General features: G+C 50.2%; 1 protein-coding gene across 3 annotated transcripts in view; it reads right to left on the bottom strand.

The window, feature by feature from the left end:
* Window positions 1–722: 722 nt before the first annotated feature.
* The window catches only part of ZHX3 (zinc fingers and homeoboxes 3), a 108,704-nt gene continuing 88,193 nt past the window's right edge, over window positions 723–21,233 (bottom strand). For all 3 annotated transcript variants that reach the window (XM_043884123.1, XM_043884122.1, XM_043884125.1), the window contains exons 3-4: window positions 5,796–8,771; window positions 723–3,545 (exon numbers count right to left, since the gene is read on the bottom strand). In XM_043884123.1, the coding sequence (XP_043740058.1) occupies window positions 3,535–3,545; window positions 5,796–8,619 (2,835 nt within the window). In that variant the 5' untranslated portion in view covers window positions 8,620–8,771 and the 3' untranslated portion in view covers window positions 723–3,534. The remainder of the gene's footprint in view (window positions 3,546–5,795; window positions 8,772–21,233) is intronic.

Consider the following 21,233-nt stretch of genomic DNA (forward strand, 5'->3'; position numbering starts at 1 on the left):
ACACAGCCCGTGACTCTCCTGACCAGGGCAGCTGCTGACTTCGGCCTGCAAGGGCTGCCCGTGCCAAGCTCTTCGCGTCCAGAGGCCTCTTCTCAGAAGGTGAGTCAGACCAGCACCCCGCCCCCGGGAGAGTGTAAGCATAGAAAAGGGGGGAAGGAGCTTTAGGAGGAGCCAAAATTCCAGGTTTTATGATTTTTTATTTGGCTGGCTCTTCTCTCTTGCAAAGTGCCTTTATCCACTTGGGCTGCAATCTTTGAATGGACAAAGCCACTCCAGCCGGAGGATTTTGGTCCGAGAAGACGACAGGAAGGTAAGAGGCAGCAGGAGCAGGGAGCTGTCAGCAGAGAAGTGCACAGAACGGCCGATGCTATGCCTCTGCAGCAGGCAGCCTGGCACACGGAGGGGACACAGGCCCTGCCAGGGGACCGCAGACCGAGCCGGACAGAGCCCACGGCCTCTGCGTCTCGGCCCGGAGAACACGCGGGACTTCAGGTGGGAAGGCCTCCCGGGCCCGTGAGTGCCTACAGGTGCCACCTACCCTCGCCCACCTCCCACCCGTGCTCCCGACAGCAGGGGTGGGCACTCAGCCTTGAAAGGAGCTTGAGTCACACAGGGCCACCCTCCCCAGGTGCCGCGAGTCCCCCAGCCTAGCTTTCCACTTCAGGACCCCAGGGCTCCCGACAGAGAGAGCCCACTTTCCAAATCAAAAAGCTCCTCAATAGTCAAGAATTAAAATACGTAATCAAAGTATGAAAGTATATGTAGCATAAATCCAGGTTTCCTGTATCAGAATGGTGATCTGGTCTCACCTATTCAAACTGGATCACAACCCCGTGTAAAAAATACAATAAACCAAACATGTACAGACAGGCAACAACAAACACTGACATGGTTCACCATCTCTGACGAGTCAAGTACGTACAGAGAAGAGGGGAGAGATTAGTCACCTTACAAAAACAGGCTTTTTCTTCAGGAGAAACTAGCCCCACCCTACTTCCCTCAACTTTGCAGCCCACAGACTGCCTGCTACCAGAGGCGACATCACAGTCTAACCCTCAGCTGGGTGCAGACCCGCAGTGACCCGCCTGGCCACAGGGTCCTCCCACTGCATCCCGGCTCTGGCTGCCACGGGTGAATCTCTGCCCCATTGGCTGTGTTCCTGCTTTTGCCCCCATGGCCCTGGGTATGTTTAGACACCCATTCAATGACCCAACCACATCTGTCTCCTTCAAGCATGCAGCCCGAGCCCCCCTAAGTCACTCAGATCCAAGAGCACAGGAAGGAGGGTCTGGCCAGCCTGGGTGGTCTCGCCATTTGCAGGGGGCAGGGCACGTCCTGGCTGTCGGGCAGGACCAGTGTCTGTGAGAAGAGCTGCCCGCAGGCAGCACTGTGACTTGCCCACCTTTTAAGGACCAGCTGGTGCTGAGGCGGGGTCACTGTGTCCTGCATGAATTTGTCCACCTTGTAATTTGTTTTCTCTGCTTTGCTGTTTGGGTTGTAAATGACATGTGAATATAAAAAAAAAAAAACCACACATAAGAAAACCCTCTCTGAAGAGACAGCCCTCGGCTGGGGCACGCAGGGCTCTGGGAGTGACGCCATCGGAGGCAGCTTCGCCCGGCGGCCGAGCCCCGCCCCCAGCTCCCGCGTGCCACCACGTTCTCGAGTGTACACGTCAGGGGTACACGTCACCAGTAAAGCATCAACTGAGTATCTACTGCATATGGATATATAAAAATTAATCTGCATGTGCATAAACACTACGGGAAACGCTGCAGGCGTCTGTTCTCTGAAAGGAGGCAACCACTCGCCATTGTTGGCAGCTCTCCAGAGAGGCTCTGGGGCTAAGGAGCTTCACACCCAACATGGAAAGGAGACAAAAGCAGGCTGCAGAGCGTGCCAAGTGCTCACATGGCGCCTGTTCGAGACAATGGGGAGGTGGTCCCTCACGGGACGGGGCGAGCGGGAAAAGACACGGGAGGAACAGTGGCTCCGGGGCTTTTGGTTTCCTCAGAAAAGCCTCCCCGGAGGCAGGAGGGGCAGCCGCCACCTCCACGCTGGGAGCCAGGCCTGCGCGGTGCCCGCCTGGTCTGGTTCTGCGGGGCGGGTGGGGAGGAGGGCCGTGGCTACCCCACCCCTAATGCTTCTCACCACAGCCCCTGCCCTCCCTCTGGGTCTCCTGATGCTGCCCACCGGCCCAGGCCCAGGAGGAGCGCCCAGGTGTTCTGGGCAGCAGGGGGTTCCTGGGAGCTTCACTCTTTACCTGCTGCTCGCAGGGCTGGTCTTGGGGAGACAGGGCTTTACTGCTGCGCACAGCTTTGTAAGCAAGTTTCCCAGTGTTACCAAGGCCCCCGTTCCTGTGATTTTTCTCAATTAAAAAAGCAGATATGATGCTTCAGCTAACACAGAGATCGTGTTTCCAAGTTTGGGGATATAAATACAGAACTTTAAAAACCTTCTCACAAGGACCTGTCCAGCAATGTCCACCATGCCAGCCAGGCCCCAGGTGTGGGGCCAGGAGGACTTGGACTTTGTCGGGAACCCCACACGCAGGTCTTTGCTGAGGACCACCCTGGCTCTGACAGTTCCGAGAGGCCCCTGAGCCCCGTCAGTTCTTGCTCTGACAGGTTGAGCCTGGGTCTTCCTTCCCAAATTGGAGGCAGCTGTGAAGTGTGTTGACAGAGGGCTGTGGAAGCCCCCAGCAGTTGTGGCCTTCACTCCCATCTCCCATCCCTGTTTCTCTTGTCAGTTTTCCTCTCTAAACATGTCTAGACTGAAAAAAAGAAAAGCGGCACGTAGGTCAGGACATTAGGCTTGACAGGTGTTTCTTTAGTCGATCTCATCACTGAAGAGTTATGGTCCATGATTCAAACTCTATGAAAAAGGAGAACTGCTGTAACAGCTTACGAGAGTGAGCATCAGACACTAACCACATACCCACTCTGTTTTTCAAACCGCCGGGAACACGGGTTCCGCAGTGATCGTCCCAGGAGGCAAGGCGAGCCCGCTGTGTGGTTTACCAGTCACTGCTGAAGGGGCCAAGGTCTCTTCAAAGGCGCTGCCTTCCTCCAGTACTGCAAAGGTTGCAGGTGTGGTGACCCCAGCCCGACCGTGGAAGGTGTAGGCATGCGTGGCCCAGCGATCTTCAGAGAACAGACACAGGGCATTTCCAGAGATGATGTAAAAGACCATGGACTGCTAACCAGAGTTTCTATGTAATAAAAGTGTCTGCAATCTGATGTTTTATTAAACGTGTATAGGCAGATTTATATGTTAAAAACTTGATTCTGTGTCTATGAATATGAAACCTGAACTATTTATTCACTGGAAGGCAAAGGAGAGGTCCTACATTGTGGGCAGAACTGGCAGACGCGTCTCCCCGCTCGTGGGCGGTGGCGGGCTTGGCCGCGTGGAGGCCTGTGCGGGCTGGGGGCTGGTGCGGCCTCGGCCTGTGGCAGCAGAGAGGGACTGGGCCCTTCCAAGCGGCGGCAGCCTCCCAAGGCTGGCCGGTCCTTCACAGCCATCAGTTCCTGTTCAGTCTGTTTCTGAGGAGAAAACACAGGCCCGTCACCTCCATGCACATCATCAGGACAGCCCGCCCTTCCATGCCGGGGACTTCATCCAGGAGCTTGCCTTCCCAACCAGCCTCCCTGCCCTCCAGCCCAAGGGAAGGTGGGGAAGGCCGTGGGGGCAGAGGACGGGATGCTGGCTGCACCTAGCAGGGCCTGGAGCCTCCCCTCGGCAAACCTAGGCCCGAGGCCGGGCTGGGAGCCTGACCTCTGGGCCGTAAACCCGCGCCACGCGCCACCGCCCCATCCGGAGCCTCAGAACACATGGGGCTCACTCGGCAGGTCTGCTGCCAGATGTGTCCCACAGATGCCTTCATCTGTTGTGGGGCAGGGGGCGGCTAGGCAGAGACCCCCTCACCCAGGATGCTTGGTCGTTGGGGGGCAGTGTTGAGGCTGGCTCAGAAAGCGGTGAGGAACCAGATAGGGACCAGCCCTCCCTGTCCCCCTGGGTACCTGTCTCGGCCAGAAGAGGACGATGCTACAAAGGCACGGCCAGCCTGGCCACCCCTGCTCTGTCCCACTCAGGACACCAGCTCTTCACTCACAGCTGAAGTTACCAGCTGAGGGGAGCCAGGGCTGGTGATTCAAACCCATTTATCCCAAATCCGGGTGAGCATTTTTAATTGTGGTCAAATACACATCCCATTTTCAAGTGTACAGTTAGGTGGCATGGAGCGCATTTCACAATTGTGCAACAACTACCATGCTATTTCCAGCCATAAGAATATATAATTCAGGAGAATTGCAATTAAAAAAAAAAACAAACCTAAATAAATTAGTGAGTTCTTGTTCCAGCAGTCTGCCATTTTGTTGGCAGAGCCAAAGCCAGGGGTGGGCAGGCCTGGTGCTGGAGAAGGTGCCTGAGGCACCCAGGCGTGTGGGCCCACACCTGCTCCCTGGTGTCCATGACACCCCCCGGGGGGACCCCACTGACTCAGGGGCCTGGAGGAAACAAGGTCATGTCCAAAAAATCCCAGGCCTGGAACCAACTTCTGAAAGTCCACATGTTACAGAAGCTGAGAATTCAGATACTTCCTTGGTTTCCACAGCCTCCCATAAAGGGATGTGAGAGTTGGACCATAAAGAAGGCTGAGCACTGAAGAACTGATGCTTTCCAATTGTGCTGGGGAAGACTCTTGAGAGTCCCTTGGACAGCAAGGAGATCAAACCAGTCAATCCCAAAGGAAGTCAACCCTGAATATTCACTGGTAGGGCTGAAGCTCCAATACTTTGGCCACCTCATGCAAAGAGGTAACTTATTGGAAAGACCCTGATGCTGGGAAAGACTGAAGGCAGTAGGAGAAGGGGACAACAGAGGATGAGATGGTTGGATGGCGTCACTGACTCCATGGACACAAGTTTGAGCAAACTCCGGGAGATGGTGAAGGACAGGGAACCCTGGGGTGCTACAGTCCATGGGGTCACAAAGAGTCGGACACAACTGAGTGACTGAACAACACCTTGCTCCTGGCCAGCCTGTGACAAGGCCACCCGTGAGGAGGGTGGGGAGGGAACGGAGAGGCCAGGAACCCAGGGTTCAACACCTGAGAAAACCAACACCAGATAACGTGACGTGTCTGAGGCGCCTAACTGTCTTCAGTAAATAGCCTTCTAAAGCTTTCTTTCAAGTACTAGTGTCCTGATCCAGAGAAACTGAGAAGCAAATTCAAGCTTTGGATTCTGTATATCTAAGACGGAAGCGTAGTCTCCATGTCCTCTACTTCAGAAAGAAGTACAGAAATGCAAGGTACAGGATTTTTCACCCTTTTTTTTTTTTTAAAAAAAAAAGCACTTCGTGTATCTAAGGTCAGTGAAAGGCTCCCTCTGCTTTTGTTCCCCAATTTGGGTTGAATTTCCTCATCAGGAATAGGCAGGCCTATTCTGTCTCCTGCCTGCTGGCTTGTCTGGCTCAGGTGATGTTCTGACTTATTCTCCTTTGGCTGAGAAATGATTAGAGAAGTGTGGATTCGCTGCTGGATTCACTGTGCTCCTTCCTTTCCCTGCGCACGTTTAACAAACACAAAATGAAACAGACCCAATGGTCAACCCTTCATCACAGATGTTCGAATGGCTTCTGCTGCCCGGTGCCCCCGGAAGCAGCCGGACAAGGTGGTCCTACTGCCAGATGGCCTGAGAAAGAGCAGCTGCCCCAGCCCTAGACTCAGTCGCCCCTGCCCAGTGCCCCGGCACCCTCAGAGGACGGCCCAGTCCTCGGGGGCTCCTTACCCAGCTGAGGTCCGGCCTGGGGACTCTGCGTGTCAAAGGGCTCTGCGCTGGCCTCCGGGGCGCTGGGCTCCCATGACTCGCTGTTTTCCGACACCTCCACATAGACGTCACCCAGCCCTCTGTGAAGGGCTGCAGGGCCGCCGGCGCAGGGGCCCTGGCCCTCGCTGCCCGCGTCGGCCACAGCCCGGGTCTCCTCGCCCATCTTCTCGGCAAACCACTGCTTGACCTGCTGGGCGCTCATCTGGGTCTTGTCGCAGAGGCTCTGCAGGTCCTGCTCGTTCAGCATCTTGTGAGTCGAGTAGTAGTCCTGCAGCAGCTCCCGGCTGCCGGGCGCGATGACTAGCAGCCCGGGAGGGAAGTTGCCCCTCTTGTAGTCTTCGTACCACTTGAGCTGGCCGTTCTTCAGGGCGTACCGGCTGTCCCCAAACCAGCGCACCACCTCGGGCCGCGGCAGGCCCGTCTGCGCCATGATGGAGTCGTAGTCCTGCGTGCTGGGCCACTGCGTCTGCACGAAGAGCTGCCGCAGCAGGTGCCGCTGCTGGGCCGTCTTCTTGTAGCCCGCCTTGCCTGGCGGCTGCTCCACCGGCTTGCCGGGTGCCTCGTCCTCAGGCTCGCAGGCGCCCAGCCCCACGAGCTCGCCCCTGCCGTTGGCCTCCGTCACCCGCAGGTTCTTGAGGTTGATTTTGATGGGGCTGACTTTGCGTTCGGCCAGCATGTGGCCACCGGGCACTTCTGGGGAGCCGTTTTCCCCGGCCAAGCCCTCCTCCCCCTCGTCCTCAGCGGCCTCCTCCTCCCCTGGAGAAGCCCCCTCCTCGGCCTTCTTGGCCTCCTCGGCACTCACTTTTTTCCGTCTCTCTGAAAACCAGCCGTCAATCTCCCTGCGGGTCATTTTGGTCTCGGTCCTCAGGCGGTCCAGCTCCTCATCCAGGGGAAGGGGGTTTTGTGCAAAACTGCTCTCCAGGGCTCTGAGCTGCTCGGGGGCCCGCTCCTTGTATTTGGTTGGTGTGAAGTCAGGGGTCTGGTGCCAGGACTGTCGCTTGGCAGAAGAGGGGGTGGCCAGGGTGGCCGCCGTGGGGAGGCAGGTCACCTCGGGGGCCTTGCATGACGGGGAGAAGGGCGCCTCGGGCACAGGGTCGACGAGCAGGGCGCTGTGCTCTCCAGGCAGCCCGGCCCTGGAGCCCTTGAGGTTCCGGCAGTGGTACCTGCGGTCGCTGAACCACTTGCGCACCTCCCGGGTGCTGAGACCCGTCACTTTGGTCAGATGCTCCACTTCGCTCTGCCCTGGGAACTGGTTCCGACAGAAGCTCCCTTTCAGAGCTGACAGCTGTTCGTGAGACTTCTTGTTTTTGTAGATGCTGGCATCGAGGAAGGCTTGGGAGGTGATGCTGGGGCAGGCCGTGAGGAGGGACTGGGCGGCATTCACCACCTTCACGGCCGACGTCGTATTTGAACACACGGTGTTAATGGGCGCGACAGCGGGCGGCTTGGGGACAGAGGTAACTGCCAGGGGGAGAGAGGAGCTGGGGGCCTGCAGCCCATTGGCCATCAGAGGCTGAGTGACCAGAAGTCCCCCCGCCGCACCCTCTGGCTGCCCCACCACGTGCCCAGGCAGAGCGGCCTGGATGAGGTGCTGGACGTTGCCGCTGCTGGCAACCAGGGGCGTGTTGAGGACTGTGATGGTGGGCTGGGGCACCGACTGGATGACGGTGTTGAACATCTTTTTCCGGGCGTCCTCAATCTCCTCCGGGGACCAGCTGATGCCCTGCTTCAGCCTCTGGGCAGTGAACCAGATCTTGAGCTGTTCCTCCGGGTACTTGGTGACCACAGTCAAATAGCAGAGCTCGGCTTTGGTCGGGTAGGGGAACTTGTGGAAGGAGTTCTTCAGAAAGCTGTTGGAGTCCATGGCTGCATTGTAGGTGGGAATGCTGCTCAGCGGGATCATCACTTTGGGGAGGGACCTGGCGGTGGGCAGGGGCTGCTGGGCCTGTGGGGGCGGCTGCTGCAGGGAGAGGAGCTGGGCGATGCCCGCAGGCAGCACCGGCACCGTGCCCAGCAGGGGCCCATTGGCCGAGTGGGGGGGCTTTGTGGGGTTGGTTGAGGCCTGGCTGGCGGGGGCCACCCCGTTGACAAAGGCATGGTCCCCCTCTTTCACCTCTGTGTCCCCAGCTGGAGGGTTTGGTAAGGCCTCCCCGGTGGGCTGGTTGGGCACGTTCTCCTTGAGCGTGTGGATCTTTTTGGCCTCGGCTTTGCCTTTCATTATCTTCATGATTGGAGTCTTGGTGATGATGATTTCTGCCTGTCCATCCATCCCCTCCACGTTTGGCTCCCCCGACGGGTCGGGAGGGCTGGCGCCCTCAGGGACACTCTGCTCCACGACCACGTGATTGTCTGGCTTGGCCACGTTCCACACAAAGCTGGCTTCCCCCGAGTGACACTTGGCGTTGTGCAGAGAAAGCCCCTCGGGAGTTTTTGCCAGAAAGCTGCATTCAGTGCATACAAAGCTTGGGTCTTTGTTAAAGTCTGTGTGCTCTGAGCTCAGATGTCCCACAAACTGGGTTATGTCCTGGGATCTGAAGTCACAGTATTTACAGGCAAACGCGTAGCCATCCAAGGTGCTCCGGTGCCCGTTGGCCAGCGAGGGGACGTCAGGACCACTGGCGCTCTGGGTGGCCTCGGTGCTGGTGGCGGGCACTTCTGGGGGCGGCTCCTGGGGGGGCCCCTCGGGCCCGGGCTCAGCAGGTGGAGCCTCGGCGCTGGAGCCAGGCAGCACCACAGTCTTCACGGGGATCATGCACGGGGTGGTGGACTTCCTCTTGCTGGCCATGACGACCGTCGTGCTGAGTGATCAGTGGGTGACAGCTCCTCCTGCCGGGGGTCTCACAGCACAGCTTCCAGCTGCTCCATGAGGCCCAAAGGAACAGCTTCCGAGGGCTGCTTCTTCAGTGGTTGGCAGAAAGCAGGTTTTCCCTGTTAAACCTGGGGAGGAAAAAAGAGAGGTGAGGCTCTCCCGAGCTGTGTGTGTATCCCCGATTCCCAGACACATTCTGCTGCTTGCCTCCGGTCACCCGGGCCTTCTCCCGAGGAAGGCAACAGCACCTTGGATGGAACGTTCCAGTTGGGAGCCCCTCAAGCACAAAACAGCACCCGGAAGAGCGATGTGGTTCACCCCGACACCAGGGGCAGGCTTCAGCCATGAGCTTCTGTTCTGTGTTTCCCTCTGTTTGCACGCATAAAATAACTCAGACTCAAAAACGACAACAACAAAAATAATCCTCTTCTGGACCTCCAAGTGAATTCTGGCCATGTCAGAGCAAGAACAAAAGATCCTAGTGTAATTCTTGTTTAAATGTTTGGGCCAACAAGGGTTTTCTTTTCATAGCCTTCCCACACACGAGCGCAGGACGCCGCCTCTGCCTCTCCAGCGCCAAGCCCAGAGGCCGCGTCGTGGCAGTGCGTGTCCCGGGGAGAGGGCGCAGCTGCCCGGGGCCAAGCTCTGGGGACCGGCCTGCCCTGCCCTGTCACCCCGGCTCCAGGCTGCGGGAGAGGGACCACCTCAGAGTTACTGGCTGTACCCCGGACTCCTGGTGCTCAGGTAAAGCCCAAGCTCGGAGGGTCAGAGGGTCCACAGAAGCGGTTTGTGGCCCCGTGACTGTACCTCTCTCCCTGGGGCAGCGGCCCTGATTGGCTTCACCTTGGGTGTGCGTGCGACCCGTGACCTTGTATTGGGCTTGCTTTTTATTTCTTCTGGTGCCTTTATTGTTTCTTAAAAAAAAAAAACCCAACCCTGAAAGCTTTGATCCATTTGAAATTTATTTCAAAAGCTGAGATGATTTATTTATATGTAAAGTACTACTAATTCTTTCATGAGATGCCAGGAGAAAATTTTCTGTGATGTCTATTATTGATTTTAACGTACCACCACAATCATCATTACCTTTCTTTTAGCAAATTACAATGCTGATAATGACTAAAATAATGGTTATTCTAATACCAGAATCATATTATCATCAGTGTTTAGATTTGATATAAAAATGTAAAAAAAAGGTAAAATATCTCCATGTAAATTCTTAATAAATAAACATAGCAAACTGGTTTTTTTTCTTTTAAGACCTGGTGATCATGATGATAAAAAAATATTTGCTAGTAAAAAAACAGTTGGTGTGAGATAAGGATAAATATACACCCAGTTCACCCACTTGTCACCATTTCCTCCATTGAAATGTTACGCATTTTTTAAACTTAATTTTTAATAGTAAAAATAAAATACCAATATTAAGTAAAATTGAAGAAAACCACCTATAGTTTTCCATCTACTGCAAATATTTTGTACACATTTTTAATCATTAATGGGCACACACGTTTTTTTTAAACATTTCATCATAAACAGTGTCATTAAATAAGCTTCATAATTATAATATTCAATAGCACCTAATAATGCACCCCTACAGAGTCCAGCCTCCTCTGCTACGCATAGGCCTCAGTGTCCCCCTCTCACGGTTTGACAACGAAATGACCTCTGGACATGTAGGATGTGTTTCTTCTATCAAATCATTTCCTGAGGCTGAGCACACAGAAATGGGTAATTTACCAGATCAATGGGTAATTTACCAGTATCAGCATTTCTAAGCTCCTCTATATAGTACCAGCAAACATTTTAAATCAGGTGCTTTACCACCTGATTAAATTCCAAATCAGGAAAACTAAGTATAATACAGTTATGTTTTCAGCAGGCAAATCAGATTTTCAGATAAGTCACTGAAGATATCAAAAAGAATATATGAATGTGCAAGTGACATAAGAAAAAACTGACTTCATCAAAATTAAAAAAACCTTCTGTGCCTTAAAGGTTGTCATCAACAAAGTGATAAAGACAAGCCACGGAATGAGAGAAAATATTTGCAAATCGTATCAGATAAAAGGGCTTATAACTGAATAATAAAAAGACAAAAATCCAATTAAGAAATAGGTAAAGAATTTGAATAGACATTTCTCCAAATCAGGCCTACAAATGACCAATAAGCATATTTAAAAAGTGCCTGGGCTTCTCTGGTGGCTCAGTGGTAAAGAATCCGCCTGCCGATGCAGGAGACACAGTTTTGATCCCTGCTCTGGGAAGATCCCACACGCCGAGGGGCAACTAAGCTTGTGTAGCACAAGTGCTGATCCCATGCTCTACAGCCTGGAAGCTGAAACTGCTGAGCCCACGTGTGGCAACTACTGAAGCCCACACCCTAGAGCCCATGCTCCGCAACAAGAGAAGCCACCTCAATGAGAAGCCCGTGCGCCGCACGGGAGAGCAGCCCCCCGCTCGCTGCAACAAGAGAAAGCCCCTGCAGCAACGAAAACCCGGCACGGCCAAAAACAAATGAATTTTTTTAAAAAGTGCTCGACATCGTTAGTCATTAGGGAGATACAAATCAAAACCACAATGGGATGCCAACTTACTTCCACCAGGATGGCTATGATCATAAGGACAGATGATAACACTACAGGTGAGGATGTGGGGAGACTAGAACCCTCCAGCATCACTGGCTGGAAGGTAAAACGGTACAGCCTTTGCTGCACTTGAGAAAACAGCTGGGCAGTTTCTCAGAAAGTTAAATACAGAATCACCATAGGGCCCAATAATTCCACTCCTTGGTGAATACCAGATAGAAATGAAAATATGTCCACACAAATATTCATAATAATAGCCCTGAAGTAGAAGCAACCTCAGTGGCCATCAACAGGTGAATGAATAAAGACAACGGGCTTTGTCCATGTGACGCGCTATTGTTCAGTCATAAGAAAGCATGAAGTACTGACGTGGGCTACAGCATGGATAGAAACATCAGGAAGGCAGACGCACGATGCCATGTATCACATGACTGCATCTGTGTAAAACACTCAGAATAGGTACCTCCATAGTGACAGAAGGTATCAGTGTTTGCCAAGGGCAGAGGGGAGAAGGGAAAATGGGGACTGACTGACGGCTAACGGAGATGAGGTTTCTATTTGGGGTGATGCATAAGACTGTGAATACGATAAAAACCACTGAAAGGACTTCAAAAACCCAAGAAAGTGGAGGATAGCAAGTTACAGCCCTCAGTTCTGTAGAAGGCGGCCATCACTGTCACATCTCAGGATCCAGTACAGGTGGCCTCACTGATTTATGGTACTTCCTGACCTGCCTTCCTCTTCTTCACGATTGCCCTAGGGAAGGTGAAAGCAGTGGCTGTGGATACCAGGGTCAAGGTGAGAAAGGGACGAGAACCATAGGGATGAGAACCGCAGACCTGGCGGCTCAGGAAGCAAGCATGGTCACCGGGAGGCCCGCCTGCCCAGCCCAGCCCCCAACACTCAGGCCGAACTGACCTTTGTGATGGCGACTGGGCTCCAGCAAAGCAGTTACGGTTTGTCCCTTGTGTTTTATTTACTAAGGCTGAGCAGGGGACAACAAAAAATGGAATTGATCTTAGGAGATGGTCCTAATGTCATTCACAATTCAGTCTCAAAGTAGCCCCCCAACTCTTTCAAATCAACGATCCGGGAGGGCACACTGCCAACTGTTCCGAGTGGCTCGGTCACCTGTTACGAAGGAAGCTGATTAAACAGCAGGAGTGGGGGTGGGGTGAGGGGGACAGCAATTGCCAAAGGTCCCTGAGTGTTTACTATGGGTAGGGAGTGCCGTAATCCGCGCCTCTCATTTCACTCCCACAGCAAACCCCAGAGGAGGAACTGTTATCACCCCCAGGCTCAGCGCGGTGCAGTAACTGCCTGCAGGGCCCAGAGCTGACAGGCAGCGGAGGCTGGCAAGCGGCTCCAGAGGCTGCCCTCACCGGCGCACACACCGAGCTCTCCGAGCAAGCACAGCACTGCTGGAAGGAGGCCTGCAGGGCTTTCCTGAGCCGTACTTCCCCCCAGTGTTTATCAGGAAAAATGCCAAACAGACAAAAAGTTGACAGAATTTTCCAGTGAATCCCCACGTACTTACAACCTGTATGACATCATCTGGCTATTTTCAGTAATACCACCCATTTAGCTAAGTGGGGGTAAGTCTATTTGTCATACATTTTTTCAAGGGTATCCAACAAAAGTGGCGTTCAAAAAGTAAGGCTCTATCGAGAAATCCCATCCAGAAGCGGCTCATGGACCCTGCTGGACAAGCGAGGCAGTAATTACCCTGAGGAAACAGACGGTTAGCCAAGTCAAGCCCTGAGTGAGGTGAGCTGATAAAAATGTGAGGTTTTGTGCTGCCGAAGAGATTCGCAGACAAGGACCAGATGACAATCCCAGGTTCATCATCATTCTTTGTACAATCCTTTCTCCACCCTGTCTTGAAAGTTTGTCTTGTAAATGCATTGTTTTTCTTTAATGAGGAAATAAGACTGAAAGTACATAACTTTCCCCCCAAAATCTGTCTTTGGAAACTAGGAATTGCTCAGTTCCCTAAACTAACAAAGCTGCAGCTAAGTCGCTGTACTTCAACACTGCAAACAATCACATGTATGGGGCTGGAGAAAAAAAATGTTTGTAGATCAAATTCTTAAAGTGTTTAGCTTTATAGATAAGTCAGGAACTTTCCATTGTTGTTTTAATTCTGAGGAAGGAACTGGAAGGACAATAGGAGCTCAACAAAAGATTTCGAATGTTGAAAAGGCGACTGTCAGCAGACGCTTTCCAAGTGTTACGGGGGCTGGGCTTCGGCCCTCCTTGACATGCGACACACAATTTATCGATAGAAACAGGAGTAATGGGAGAAGCTGACAGAGCTGCAGAAACATGATCAGTGATTTTAATATACTCTCTATGGTTCTGAAAGCTCAAGTAGACAACAAGAAAGGATGAGAAGAATAAGACTTCCATAATGAGGCTAGCTTGACAGATATGGGTAGTCTTGAATATTCTACAGTCATCCACTTCATATTCTTTTAAGAACATTTATGAGACAATGTTTCTCTCAGAAATAATGAAAAAAGTGAAAATCCTCCCTGTTTTCCCCAGACAGAGCCACTGTTAACAATCTATCATCCATATCTCAGACATCTTTTCCAGGCATAAGTTACTATAACCAGTGTTTTGAAAAACCAAAAATGGAGTTGTATTTTGTTCTGATCCTCTCTTTTCTTCCCACAATGATGTAGTTTCAACACCTTTTAATATCACAACCTACCGTTTATCTCACTCTTTTAAATAGTGTTCTAATTTATGCATCCACCAAAATTTACTTAACCAATCTAGCTCTTAACAGACTTTTGCATTTCTCCAATTTTTTAAATTCTTACAAATAATGGCTCAATGGCTATCCCTGAGAATACCTTTGTGCATTTGAAAGTATCTGAAATTCTGAAGTTCTTATAAGTAGAACTGCTGTGGCATTTATTAATTACTTCTTTATTTTTTTATTTTTTTGGCTGCTCTGAGTCTTTGTTGCTGCGCACAGGCTTTCTCTAGTTGCAGCGAGTGGGGGGCTACTCTCTAGTTGTGGCGTGTGGGCTTCTCTTGCTGTGAAGAACAGGCTCTAGCTCTAGCTCAGGGGGCTTAGCTGCCCTGCGGCGTGTGGGATCTTGCTGAAGCAGGGACTGAATGTGTGTACCCTGCATCGTCAGGCAGATTCTTAACCAGTGGGCCACCAGGGAAGTCCTGCTGCGGCATTTAAAATACTGTCAGTAAAATACAACACTGCCCTCCAAAGAGGTGGTGCTGACTTTCACTCCCATCACCAGAGAACGACGTGGCCTCAGGGTCACCACATGTCATCACTACTGCTAGTCTCTGCTCATACATACATGAAAAACTGGTCACTGCTGTTTTAACTTGCATTTCTGTACAGGGATGGCTGAAAAGCTTTTCACATGTTGTTGATACTTTGTGATAAATTACTTTTGTCTGTTTTTTCTGTAGATTTTAAGAGTTCTCTACATATTAAGGAAATTGGCTCTTCATCATCTATCACAGAGGAAGCTGTGGTTTATACCAAGATTGCAAGGATGTTTTAATACTAGGCAATTTCTAAAAATAATTAACATCATTGCTAAATTAAAGGGGAGAAACCAAAATAGCATTTTAATAGGGTTATACTCTCATTTCTTCTTGTGGTAAAAAGCACGTAACATAAAGTTTCCCATCTTAACTACTTTGAAGTGTAGGGCATCGTTAACACACCCTCACTGTTGTTCAGCAGATCTCCAGACCTCTTTTCACCTTGCAGAACTGTAGCTCTAGACTCTGAACAACAGTGGGTCCCCTTGCCCTCTCCTCAGCCCCTGAAAACCATCATTCTACTTTCTGCTTCTATGAGTTTGACAACTGTAGACACCTCGTGTAAGTAGGACTATGCAGAACTCATGTTTCTGAGACTGGCTTCTTTCACTTAATGTTCTCAAGGCTCACCCATGCGGTGCCATGTGACAGATGCCCCCTTGGCATCCTTGCTGAAGACCATCTGACCACACATGACAGAGTTTACTTCTGGGCTCTGCATTCTTTTCCATGGGTCTTTGTCTATCTCCATGCCAGTACCATGCTGCTTTGATCACTGTTGCTTTGTAATATGTTTGAGATCAGGATGTGCAAGGCCTCTAGCTCTGCTTTTCTTTCTCGAGATTGTCTTGGCTATTCAGGGTCCTTTGAGATTCCATATGGGTTTTAGAATTTTTTTCTATTTCTGCAAGAAAATGTCACTGGGATTTTGATAGGGGTTGCACTGAACCTGGTTTCAAGGTGGTTGAGTTGAGTTTGTTCTTCTTTTTCTAGTTCCTTGAGGTATAAAGTTAGGCTGTTGATTTGAGATCTTTTTTTTTTTTTTTGACCACACCATGCAGGATCTTAGTTCCCCACCCAGGGATTGAACCCATGCCCCCTGCAGTGGACCACAAAGCCCTAACCACTGGACCACCAGGGAATCCCCTCTTCTTTTTTGTAATGAAAGTATTTAGCACTATAAATGTCCCTCGTAGTACTGCTTTTACTGTATATCAAAGTTTTGTTATGTTATGTTTTTGTTTTCACTTGCTTCAAGGTATTTTCTAGTTTCCCTTATGATTTCTTCCTCGACCCACCAGTTGTTCAAAAATGTGTTGTTTAATTTCTTCATATTTGTGAATTTTTCAGTTTTACTTCTGCTATTGGACTAAGACCTATGTGTACTGATGTAAATATCTCTCTTAAGACGTTTAAATAATAAAATATGTAACATACTGCATAATAAAATATATGATTTCATCATATAATAATCTATCTAGGCTTGTATTTGTTTGAATATGAAAATAATTCAGAAGAACAAAGGATAAATATTGATCTATTAAACAATAATGACTTTATCAGGAAGGAGAAGAGCATTTACTTTTTTTTAAAACTTTATGCCCTCTATATTGTTTGAATTTGTACAGTCATGTGTTGCTTTTAATTTTAAAAGTAGCAGTAAGGATGAAAATAAATAAAATTAATGGTGCTAATGAGCAGCAAACCCTTCAAATAGGGTAGACAGCACACAGAATGGTTGTGAACTGCTCATGTATAGCTGGGAGGTTTCACTGTCACATGACCATCCCGTGCACAAGAGGTACAAGACAGGGGCTGGGGGAGGGGGTCCTGATGCCCCCGCAGATCCCAAGGCCGTGTCAAAATGGAGTCCCTAATTTGCGTCACTGTCTTATCATTTACTAGGCAAACTTGTCCTGCTGAAGTCATTCAACTGGAACAATAAATTACATCTGCCACAGATAAACCTGTGTCAGAGAGATGGAGCGAATCTGATCACTCACTGTTTTCAAATATCTGTTTCCAGTCATCAATGACTGTGATCATTTTGTTGGACCCTTGACACTCTGCAATCCATAAGGGCACAGTTTGATTGAGGCAGAATCCTTGGAAGTGCAGAGCTTTTACCCTTGAAATTAACCCTAATCACAAGCATCCTAAAGATTACCTACTTGTGGGAAGTCCCACAGAATAGCTGAAAAACTGAGTGAACCCCATATGCTGGAAGTGTCAAAAAGTTGGATGGGGGCCAGATGTGCAAGCAAGGTAAAACAAAACACCCAGCAGGTTCTCACTGTGAAGTCAGTCTGGGCTGCAAGCGACAGACCTTTCAGAGTTGCTGTGTGGCACGAATCAGGTGATCCCAGTAGTGGCAGTGGCTGGAACTGTGAGCCTGTGAACCACTGCCATAAACTCTGGATTAAATCAGTGGCTTCCCCCACTGCCAGGGACTTCTGAAGTATAAGATAATACCACACACAAGCAGATCAATCTGCATGGATGGCGCTACTGGTATGCTAGAAAGAAAGTCAATTCTCTATCACAAAGCGCGTTCATTGCTCTCAATCCATCCCAGTGGCCTCCGGAGTTGGTAATTATCGTTGCTGCACCCAGAGCACCGGAGAGCTATTGGGCGAGAAATGGCAGGGGACAGATTCATACATGGACCCAATGTTCTGACTCTCTGTTCTTTTTTAGGCCACGTGCACTCTGAATACTAACTGAATGATAAACTCACTACCTTTCATTAGTTTTACATTATCCACATTATTAATTACATAATTTTGGGCCTTCTTACAGAGGGCTCAAAGATTTTTACAAGTGGAATTTGTTGGATGGTGTTATTTTTCAAGATTAAAATGACTTGACAGGGCTGTCATGAGCCTTCACATGTATAACATTTTTAGAGTGTGAGAAGAGGGGAGGGATTGCTTCCTCCAGAGCATGACTAGAGAACTCAGCTACGGTGGGGCTAAGTGATTAGACCGAGGTTAGTCAGCAGGAATCTACAACAAAAAGAACATAAGGGAGACGGTCCAGCCTCAGGAATGTGTGTGGGCAGGACCCTGGCAGCCCAGCAGATCTGCTGGCTGGAATTGTCATATTTCTGCTGAAACAAAGAAAGGAGTTACAAAGAACTGGAGTCTGTCTCTGAGCCAAGGCCTCAAGTGTCAAAGCCATGTCAAGCCCAGGGCTGGCCTCTCTGGATACCTGAGGGTCACAATACTTTCTACACTTAGGAATCACCACCGAGCAGAGGGCTTGGAGCCAGCGCTCTCTACTTATTTTTCCCCTTCAAACAGTTCTTGTTTCTGTCAAGTCATCAACAGAAATAGCCTGCTCCAGTCAGATGTTGTCACCTCTATAGTGAACAGTAATTCACTCTTTCTCAAGCTCAGAAAAGTGGTGAGAATAAAAATACAGCAGCCTCAGAATTAAAGGGACCCTGTGCTGTGTGCTCAGTCGCACAATCGTGTCTGACTCTTTGCAACCCTACAGACTGTAGCCTGCCAGGCTCCTCTGTCCATGGGACTCACCAGGCAAGAATACTGGACTCGAGAGACCACATATCTCAATCGTTCGACTTTGCATGAATCATCTTGAAAGTGTCACTTCTGTGGTTAGGATGGCTAACCACCCAGTTCTACAAGGTGGTTAGGCTGGCCCGGGCTTGACTATCTCCAGAGATGGGGAGCTCAGCATCTACTGGGTTTGAAAAGATGTTAGAAATGATTCCTTATAGCAAGCACCCCCAAAATTACCTTCCTGGGGATTTTACTCACTAGGTTTAATTTTTCACTCAAAAATTGTTGAAGACTTCCTATGTGCTCAGTACTATGTGCTCGGTTCTGGGTATAAAAGGATTTTTGAAAAGACGTCATTGCTGTACTGCAGAAGCTAATCAGTTACTGGAGTCTTTAGGCTCTTCACCAGCCATCTGGGGCATGCTTTCCTTCTGCACACACTGGCTTCCCTTGCCCACCTGCAGTTGGGTGTAAACAGTGAAATGTAAGCAAATGTGTCATCTCCAGGGGAAAGCATTAAGAGAAAGTACATGCTTTGCTTCACTGTTTACTCTCTGGCTGGCTAGGCAACTTGGAAATGTTTCAGATCGTAGCTACTCTGTTAGCCTGGGTCCTAAAGGGAGAACAAAAGTTGATCTGTATAATACACATGTAACGTGAGCAAGAAATAACTTTTGTGGTTTTAAGTCACTGAGGTTTTTGGAGTTGCTTGTTACTACAGCATAATCCAACCCATCCTGAGGGATACACAGTATAAGGGAAGCCAGACAAACAAATCAACACAAATCAAACAATAAGCCAAGTGTCGCAGTGGACTCGGTGAGGGTGCAGGAGAAGGTTTACCACTACCTAAGCTTTTCAGAGGACGTGGGTAAGGCCTCGAAGAAGGGGCAGCCTTTTAAATACAGGCTGGAGGACGACTAGATACTGCCAAGCAGACATGTTGAGAAAAGGGGGTTCTAGACAGAAGAACACTTAATGAAAAGCCACGGAGGGAAGAGAGGACGTGGTTTGGAGAGAGACCAAGCAGCTTGGTTTTGCTGGCGTAGGAGATTGAATGTGGTGGATTTCCCACGAGGCTGAAGAAGATGAAGTTTCCAGGACCCTCACTTGATGGGCTCCCTCTGAGGAATGTATCTATATTTTTGTAAATGTATGCTTATATTGGGTTTCCCAGGTGGCACTAGTTGTAACGAATCTGCCTGCCAATGTGGGAGACACAAAGAGATGCAAGTTCAACCCCTGAGTTGGGAAGATCCCCTGGAGGAGAAAATTTCAGCCCACCCCAGTATTCTTGCCTGAAGAATCCCTTGGACAGAGGAGCCTGGAGGGCTACAGTCCATGGTGTCGCCAAGAGTCAGACACAACTAAGCACCACCACCATGCTTATATTCTTGATACTTTTCCCCTCCTCAAGAGACCCTCCCTCCTAATGTTCAGGTTCCACCAAAGCTGGTCTGCTTTTGAGGCGGTGGAGGGGAGCAGGAGATGACCTGAAGCCTTATTAATTGTCTGAATGACACCTTCTCCCATATTTGAAAGAAGGAGTCCGGTTCCCTAAGGGTCTTTTCCCACCCAAGCCAAGCACTCTCATTCCTGCACGTGGGGTCATGGCTGGAACGTCTGGCATCGTCTCAACTGCTCTTCTCTGAAAGTGCTCCTATTTGTCTAGAGCTCTCTTAAGGGTGGCACCTGAATCCAAACCTACTTCTCCAGACGGAGTCATGATGTATTTATCACTTTTCTTACCAGAGTTTCATGCATCATACTTTATCCTTCCATAAAAGCTGTGACCCAGGGATGCCAGATTATTTACACTGTGAGATTCCCCAGAACAATATGGAGAAGTGCTCTTGGATTTAATTCACACCCAGTACTAGTATCAAAATACAACACTGGACTTTTCCCCTTTAGGTCTGGGAGACTTAGAGGAACAAGTTTGATACAGAAAAGAAAGTTAATTCATTTAAGAAATGTCTACTAAGCACCTACACCCTGTGCCAGGCACTGTCCTAGATGCCAGAATATGCTAGACTAGAACGAAAGACAAAAAAGAGATACAAAATTCTCTGCCACCCTGGAGTTTACATTCTCATTTAGGGGAGAAACAATAAACCAAATAAATAAGTGAAACTGTGTGTTAAAGAATAGTAAGTGCAGGACTTCCCCAGTGGTCCAGTGGTTAAGAATCTGCCTTGCCATGCAGGGGAATGTGAGTTCAATCCCTGGTCGGGGAACTAAGATCCCACATGCCACAGGGAAACGAATGCCACGTGGCAACTGGAGAGCCTGCAGGAAACAACTACTGAGCCTGCATGCTCTGGAGCCTGTGCTCCGCAACAAGAGGAGCCTCCAGCACACCGTGACTAGAGAAAACCCACACGCCACAACGAAGACCCGACACAGCCAAAAGAAGCAAAAAGAACCAAGTGGATGACAGAGGCAGCGGGATGGCACGTCTACAGCGCTGAGAGAGAACGAGTGAGACAGAGCAGTAAGTGCAACGGAGAAAAATACAGCAAGGAGGGGGACAAGGAGCATGGTGGGTGGGGAGGTGATGCAAGGTTACAGTTTTAAATATGGTGGCGGAATGGCTTTCCTAAGAATGTGACGCTGAAGCAGGGGCTCGGGTGAGGCAGCGAGCCGTCTTGGAGGTGAAGAGCATCCCAGGCAGAGGCATGAGCTGGGCAAGGACCTGGAGGAGGCAACGTGCCTGTTTGTTCAGGACGGCTGAGCGGGAGCAGGGGGAGTGAGCATGGGGGGACGGGGCCCGAGAGGTGAGCGGCAGACGGCGCGGGCCATGGTGACGACCCGGGTTTCTCTGAGCTGGGCAGCACCCGGGGTGGCGGGGGCTAGGAGCGGAGGCTGACGAGGTCTGACGTGTGTCCCACAGAACGCAGCTGCTGGACACGTTGAGAACAGACTGCAGGAAAAACAAGGGGAGAAGCAGGAAACCTGTCAAGAGGGGATGGCAGTGATCCAGGCAGGAGACGACAATGGCCTGGGCCAGGATGGTTAGAGACAGAGGTGAAGAGAAGTGTCTGGAGTCTGGGACCTTCTGATAGTCGAGCTGACAAGGTTTCCTAAGGGACTGGATGGAGCGTGTGAAGGAATCACATCCACAGGAATCAAGGTTGACTCCAGGGTGTTTGACCTAAGCCACTGGAAGGGT

Source organism: Cervus elaphus, chromosome 23 (assembly GCF_910594005.1).
Source record: "Cervus elaphus chromosome 23, mCerEla1.1, whole genome shotgun sequence".
In the NCBI taxonomy this organism is placed as follows: domain Eukaryota; kingdom Metazoa; phylum Chordata; class Mammalia; order Artiodactyla; family Cervidae; genus Cervus; species Cervus elaphus.